The 8,309-nt window shown below is 42.6% G+C and overlaps 1 protein-coding gene across 1 annotated transcript; it reads right to left on the bottom strand.

Moving 5' to 3' along the window:
• lbx1b (ladybird homeobox 1b) lies at positions 1–2,524 on the bottom strand. The gene is made up of 2 exons (XM_003972496.2): positions 1,855–2,524; positions 1–1,415 (listed from the first exon to the last, which is right to left on the bottom strand). Exons 1-2 carry the CDS (start codon positions 2,180–2,182, stop codon positions 928–930), a joined length of 816 nt encoding a protein of 271 aa, XP_003972545.1. The 5' UTR covers positions 2,183–2,524; the 3' UTR covers positions 1–927.
• Between the last annotated feature and the right edge of the window lie 5,785 nt (positions 2,525–8,309).

Raw genomic sequence — 8,309 nt, forward strand, 5'->3', positions numbered from 1 at the left:
TTCAGGAAAAAAAGCCATTTTATTCCCATTGTAGCCTATATACATTACAGTCTGTGCATTGGTTTTCAAATAATGTCCTGATTTTAGAAAGGCACTTACAGGTGTACAAACATAACAAAATGTATAATTGAAAAATTATTTTTATCCAAACAATAAAGCGAAAAAGGAGCAGATTTCTCGTCAAAACCACCGGTGTTCTTATGTCTCGCATCGTGTGAAGACTCCCATAAAAACTGTCCGAGTTTTCCTTTCCTTTCCCATCACGTCATCATCATCACCATCATCTGCATCATCATCATCGTCATCATCATCATCATCATCATCATCATCATCATCATCATCATCATCGTCGTCACAATATATGAACTGGAGTCACAGTCTGATGAGGAAGCGGAGCGGCGTCAAAGTGGCACGATAGCGATTTTGACTCACAGAAAACACAAGCACACAAATAAGGAATCAATTAAATTAATAAAAGAGGTAAAAAAAATAAATATATAATGATCACAAAGCAAATCATGCATTTACATGCAAACAAATTCAAAACGGGAGCGCTTTCATCGTGATGCGTGAGGGTACGGGCCTCACATAAAGCGATGGAAACAGGTGTGTGTGTGTGTGTGTGTGTGTGTGTGTGTGTGTGTGTGTGCGTGCGTGTGTGCGTGCGTGCGTGCGCGACTCCGTAAATCAAAAATAAGTTATTCGTGTCATTTTCCAACGTATTGCTTTGATTGCAACAGTTTGCTAATGAATCAACTGTAAAATGCCGCTGCATATTTCAGTGTCCATGCTTCACTATGGTCTATCTGCGCCGATATAAAAGTCATACATTTTGGTACACGTTCTCAGATATGCGTTACAATATAAGCAGTAAGTTACAAGTCCTCGAGAGAGGAGTTCTCCAGCCTGCGGCCGCACGCTGCGCCATCAGTCATCCACATCAATCTCCACGTCCTCGTCCTCCGAGCACTCTTTGCTCGTTGTGTGGTCCGAGAATGGAGACAGCGGTGACGACCGCAGTTTCTGCGCGAGCTCGTGGTCGTGCTGGCCGCCTCGCGCCGGGGACTCACCCCGCGGGTGACCCAGCGTGCCGTTGGCGCATTTCTCCAGGTCCGCCAGCTTGGCGAGCTTGTCCAAAGGAACCTGGCCGATGGCCTTGGCCGACTCAACGTCGGCCTTCATCTCCTCCAGGTCCCTTTTTAGCTTGGCCCTGCGGTTCTGAAACCATGTGATAACCTGCGCGTTCGTCAGGCCCAGCTGCTGAGCGATCTGATCCCGGTCGGCTGGCGACAAATATTTCTGGTACAGAAAACGCTTCTCCAACTCGTAAATTTGGTGATTGGTGAAGGCGGTTCGAGACTTTCGACGCTTCTTCGGCGTGCTTCTCTGGCCGAACAGAGTCATCCCGTCACGACCTGTGAGGTAGAAACAGAAGCGAGGTGAAAACCACCGCATTCACCGTGTGCGTAAAAGTGGCCCTGACGCGAAAAATCCTAATAATAATAAAAGCGGCACGAGAAGTGAAACGACAAAGCCCTCAAGCTTATGTGAGGACATGTAATTACAAGTGTATTACACTGGCACCACTGGGAAATACTGGGCAGATACGAGGCTCTATTATTAAAGAAACGCACCAGTCGCTCATTCAAGAGAAGACAAGAACACCATCACACGTTGTCTAAACTTGAAAGAAAAGCGTGTGCACGAGCAAACGTGTCCGCTCTGTGATTATTTAACATCGCACTTAATACATTGAACTCTCGTTGCGAAATATAATTGTGGATAGGGGAAAAAAATCAGAATTTCTAGGCCAAGAAAATGGTTTGTGTTGTATTTTTGGCAGCAGAAACGCACCTTCAGCAGCCTGTAAAACGCTGACTTCCAGCCCTTTGAAGGTCTTGCTGGCCAATTCCTCCAGTGCGCAGAGCGGGGAGGTCTGGGTGAGCAGAGCCCGGCTGGACAGAGGGATGCTGGTCGGACGGTGCTTCTCCGAGGACGAAATTAGATGAGCCGTGCCGCAAATGGCGTAACTTCGTTTCACAGATGGTTTGTTCAAGATGTCCTCGATACTGAAGGGGGTCAGCGGCTTGTTGGAGTTGGCGGGAGGCGGCAGTTGGTCCAGTGGGCTTCGCCTCCTGGTCTCTACTGCATCACATTTGGCCACTTCTTTGGATGTCATCATTGGTTGTGCGCAGAGTCTATGCAGGGTAGAAATATTCAGTCGTGTACAGAGCGGGACTGCCGAGAGGAAAAAGTCACATAACAGGTACGATTTGGGGGGAATGGACGATATGACGAAGAAAAGAATGTTATTCCAAAAAAGGATGCGTTCAAAGTGCCGATCCTCGGGAGCAGCGAGTCCGCAGAGTGAGATGCCTCCCCGAAAATGGCGAAATCCGAAGAGTTGACGAATACTAACAAGTTATCATTGATTGGTAGGTAATCAATTATCTCCAGTGGCACTTTCACCCTCTTGCCTTTCACTCTTTGAGTATGTTGCAGTCCAGTGCGGGGCTTTTTGCGACTGGGGGTGTCCCATTAATTAGGACGCATGACTGGAAGGAGGAGGAGCCCCGCGGAATTATAATGCTTTGTGCTCTTATCATCTTTGGTCTAATTTAGTCGTGTGGTGAGATACCAGAATAGGTATATGGGCTAAATGGCTGGAAGCAGAGAAAGAGAGAGAGAGAGAGGGAGAGGGAGGGAGGAAGAGAGAGAGATCAGAGGAATATTTAAGTGTTATATGCGTAAAACTTCAGTCTCAGCAGGACTCGTTTATTTGAAAGTATTTGGATTATCCGGGTGTTTGTAAAAGACGACTCAGGTGTTATATTAGATGTCAGACAGTCAGACGGATGTTTTCCTCGACCCAAAGCGTGGATGATCCTTTGTTTTGTAAAGGTAATGTAGGGCTGGGCCATATATCAGCTCTGATGATGCCTCCTCTGGGGCGGGAGAGAAGGAGCAGCATGCATCTCTCCCAGCAACGCCGAATCCGGGCCATAACTCAGACGAAACGGCTCCTTTTATATCATCCGAGAAATATTTCGTGTCCTCTCAAATTTTCCTGCGTCCTCCAGGTTTGAAATGATGTATTTTTTGGGGGGGGCGCTACTCGATAGAATTTGGCAATATTCAAAAGGCAAAAACAAGTTTGAGGTCGAAGCGCTACAGAGAGAAAGTTTAAAACCTTTTCAAGTAAAATTATCGTCGAAAAAATGTGGATCCTATTATTATTATTATTATTATTATTATTATTATTATTATTATTATTATTATTATTATTATTATTATTATTATTATTATTATTATGTGAGCATATCGTGTAAAATGCACCCGTGTTTCTCCTTCTGTACATCGTTTCTTCATATTTAATAAGTATCGCTACGTTTAAAACCAGACATTTAACCACTTCAGTATGTGTGTAAATTGTCTATAATTTATAAACTACTCGTACAAAAAGGGATTATAATGCTAATGTTATGCAATATTGCGTCTGTTTTCGGATTTTTATTTTATGTTATTGGTTTCAAAGTTAAAATATTTTTATAGGGAATATATATATATATATACTGTATATACAGTATGTGTGTGTGTGTGTGTGTGTGTGTGTATATATATATATATATATATATATATATATATATATATATATATATATATACATAAACAATTTAAAATAATAAATCTTTTGGGCATAAATTCATTATTTGCAGCAGTGTTCAGTTTAAATTACTGTTTGGACTAGAAATTTAGAAAGAACCAACTTAGCACAACATAATTATTATCAATATTCTTATAACAAGTCTAAATGAACTAAAACATGCCGCACACAAATTCATCATGTTGCCATATTTAAAGCCAGATTCTGTCACTTGTGCGACCGTTTCCGGCAGCAGGGCAGATTTGTGTGGTGGGTTTTCAGCGCCTGTTTATTAAAGAGTGATAGTTGGCTCGGCGTGTCATCGTCTCTGTGTCTCATTTGCCAAGGTCAACTCCACTGCCTGCCTCTCAGTTCTCATTTAGTCACAGAACTTAATCTCTTAAACTACTAGACGGAGTACCACGATGACTAAATTACCGTCATTCACTCACTTCCTAATAGAACCCCCTTGTTTGGAATTGCTGAGCTGAGTGAAGGTGCAATTGATGGTTCATGGAATTCTACATCTTCCATGTACATAATAACACATGATGAGGTCATGAGAGGACTCTCAAAAGAACTCTTCCCATTCAGGTGTTGATTTAGGCTTTGCTCTGTGAGTCTGTCAGATTAAAGCACCACAGTGACCTCATGCAGGAGAGAGACACGACGCTCACTGCAGGCTTAGACCACGATTAGACAGCTGCAGGGGAAGCTATCCACATTGTAGCCATTTTGTGAGACCCCAAAGATGGGTGTCATGTCTCCCCTCTCCCAAAGGCTTCCCTGTTATCTCACATGACACCATTTATAGACCCAGAGAAGGAGAGAGAGGTGTCCGGATGTGTCGCTGAGCTTAAAACATGTACTGTATAAATCACTCGTCTTTACCAGAGGTCACTGTCTAAAACACGCCATTGGATGGTTTTGTCACGGGGGCCAGTCTGGTTGGAGGAGAGTGGATTTATCTAGCGGTTGGATCTCTGGAGAGGCAGCCATATTTTATGGGAGAAGAGACGTAATAACGGGCCACTGACAAATCCCTGATGTGCTGGCCTTTCCTTCCTCACAGTGCAGCAGATTAGATGCAGACTGTTGGGGACATTCAGGAGCAATCCGCAAAGAAGGATCCCCGTTTAGCTTTAATGGTCAAGTCTCACTCCTTAAATTCATATTTTTCTCAATAGTAAACCATAATCACACGAAATGTAATTATAAACAGAACTAAAATGTAACATATTATAAAAACTACATTATATATTATACATTATTTATTATTATTTGTATTCATTATTATTATTATCATTATTATTATTATCATTATTATTATTATCATTATTATTATTATTACCATTATTATTATTATCATTATTATCATTATTATCATTATTATCATTATTATCATTATTATTACAATAATATTAATAATAATGTCATGTTGATATTAATGATTGTGGAAAAAATGTTTCATGGAGAAAAACCTATTTTTTTTTACATATTTTAAAAGAAAGGTTTCAAAGAAAGTAGTATTATATACGTATATTATTATTATAAATACTAATATAATTTATTGGGTTTTTTCATATTCTATTACCCTTTAACCAAATTTAATTTACCTCAAATTAATAGCCCTTCTACTCTGGCATTAGCCAAACACCAGTCGGTCTGCTGGTTGGTTTTAGGTGGGAAGAAAAATTTTATTTTTGGATTTTCTAAATACAAATAAGACAAGATAAGAAAAACCCCAACAATCATTCAATGGCAAAACAAACGACTCAATAAAAACTCATCAGCTAATTAACGTTCAGGATCATATTTCATATTTTTTTCAGTCACTGTGTGTCTGAATAGTGCGATATAAATAAACTTGCCTTGCATTATTCATACTTCGAACAGAGCCAATTTTACCAATAAAAAGTATCAACACAGATACAAACATTACAGAGAAATCTTACATACATTTTTATCCATTACTGACAGAAAAAAAAAACATTAAACGACTGTTCATTTTCAAAGAATAAAACTAAAAAGCAATAACACAGTTTATCTTGTTTCTAATGACAGACTGAAGAAAAACTGTCTCCAACAGCACAAAACAGCGTGTGTCCAAGCTAATAGGCTGCTAATGCTACAATTCCTCTTATGTGTTCTATCAAACCTGGTGGAGCGGTTGTTCCTTTAGCAGCCAGTACCAGACTGGACAGCGCGCCCCTGATGGTACTGGTGTGGTTTGGGGCCTGTTCACTTGTAGTTGGCTCAGCTCGAACACAAGCGTTTCCTCATTTGCAAGCGTGCGCATTTTGAAGCAGCGCATATGTGGCCTTCGGGTACCAGTCACTGCCACAAACAATTTTCAGCCATCTCTGAAGAGATGCTTCGCCTCAATCTTACTCATCCTTTCGCAATCTGTTCGCTCCTTCCCCCCCACCGACGTTTACTGGCAGGCTGCAGATGAATCCCTCAGTTCGGATGCTATAGCGAAGCCCCAGATAATGCTCCATTTGTTCCTCCTCCCTTATCTCCACTACGCCATAAAAAAATAAACCCAACACAGTAAGCACTGATGCTGAATGACGGTGTTATTTGGGATGGTCGTAGTGGAAATGATTATTCATCATTTTGGCGATAAAAACTTCCCGAGGAGAAGTGTAAAGGATTATGACAGCAATCCTGCCAGTTTCCGATTGCAGAGGATGTTTCACTTTTGTTCGGAGCAAAGAGGCCGAAAGGAGAGCAAAAATTCTTCCCGTCCCACCAAACGTAAATATCCTCGGTTTGATGTGGGGCATGTAGAGAGCAAAGCGGATGATCTAGCTTATCTGTTGGTTTGTCGGCAGGTGCGATGGCCTCCTCGACAGCTCGAAGCTTTCATCGTTTTAAAAAGGAGCAGCAGCCTCTGCTTTACTTAACCAGCCGAACCTGATTCAAACATGTATTTAAAATAACATACGAACACGAGGCCGATCTAATTACATGAAGCAGGTTTGGGGTTGGGTTAATTCAATGCCCACGGGGGCTTTTCCAATATGGCCGCATGGGAACAAATGCTGACAGGTCAGCTGTTCTCTCTGTGAGGCGAGGAATGTCTCTCTTTCTCCTCCACGCTCCCTCTTCTTCATTCCCTCCATCTTTTGTCATTATTTTCAGCTCTCTCTCTCTCTCTTCCCCCCCCTCCACACGCACTTTGAGAGATGGCCCCTGTCTTTCAATTAGCTTGCAATGGCCCTCTTACAAGGATGGCGTCTGGCGAGTTGGGCCTGCAGCAGATGCTGCCGTGGATCGCTCGTTCATCTGCAGCCTGCAGACTGTATTGAATAGTCATTAGGGTGGAGCTGACTATTCATGACAGAAGAAGTGGCTTCGCGTGGGAGGGGAGGCTATTCCACCAGGTTAACTTCACTCGCCTGCTCTCCGTGGCGCCCCAGAAGCGTTCAAGGTTGGCGACGGACTCCTGAAGAGCGGTCAGGTTTCTTTGATTCGACTGTTCCTATCTACATTTGATTGGAAAAAGGCGGAGGGAGGAAGAAAAAGGGACGGCAGGGAGCCCGCCCTGCTGTGGGGCCGAGAGCCACGAGTCAGTCTGCCGCGGTTGTGTATGATTTGTCAACTCTCAGTGGGCCTGTTCATGGAGCACCTGGCAACCCTGCACAGAGGAATATGGTGGCTGCCATGAGCATACACCAACACACACACAACCATATGCCCCCATTGTCATTCCAATGAGCTGGGACAACATTCACTTTCTCCTCCTTTCAGCAAACACTATCAATGCAAACCCCATGCGGAGGGGCCCGGGTCAAGAGGATGACTCACTACAAAGTGGCCCCTGACACACACACACGCACACACACACACACACAGAGTTGCCTCCCCCTGCTTCGACTTCGAGCCCCCGTAGGCTGGACTGAGGAAATGTGAATTAGCTTCATCAATGCAGGAGTTAACATTGCGCAAAGACGATGTTGACCCCTCGTTGTTTTCTTGGTTTGATGTCTTTCTTAGGGCCAAAAGCTTATGAATAAAAATGGCGAGCGGAGGGGTTGACAAAGGGATTTGCCTGACTAATGCCAAAGAAAAACCCCTGAGGGAAAGCCTGGTTAAACCCAACACTGCTGAATCTCCCCCTGATGTATTATCAATCATGAAGCGGCTCACACAGCGCCGTTATTGTTTTTGCCATAATTGTGTCACAACAGCGTTCATTTGTCTCTAATAAAAAGTGCCCACATCCATCACGTTAATGTAGTGACAACATAAATATTGCACGTGGCATCCTATAGGGCCTGCCTAAATATGTGGGAAACATGTATGCTGCCCGAGAGTGCCAGGGTGATAATAAATAGCTTCATTTTTCTCTGATGCACAATTGTAAAAGTCATTTTCCCCCTTTAATGTTTACATCTGATTATGTGTTCTCCAGGTTTTGAAAAATTGATCCAATCAAAAAAACAACAACCCAAAACAACAATAACATTGTTCTCACTCTGAATGAGCAACTAAATGAAATGTGATGAAATCTTTGCTCTATAGATTATCTCAATTGTCATAATTGCACACCAAAAAAAAAGGGAGGAAACATATTTATCTCTTTGTAATTTGGCCTTTAAAACCATTACTGGGAAAAGGCGCTCGTGTTCCTCCCAATTGATTTGCGTGACGTGGCAGC

Source organism: Takifugu rubripes, chromosome 17 (assembly GCF_901000725.2).
Source record: "Takifugu rubripes chromosome 17, fTakRub1.2, whole genome shotgun sequence".
Classification (NCBI taxonomy): domain Eukaryota; kingdom Metazoa; phylum Chordata; class Actinopteri; order Tetraodontiformes; family Tetraodontidae; genus Takifugu; species Takifugu rubripes.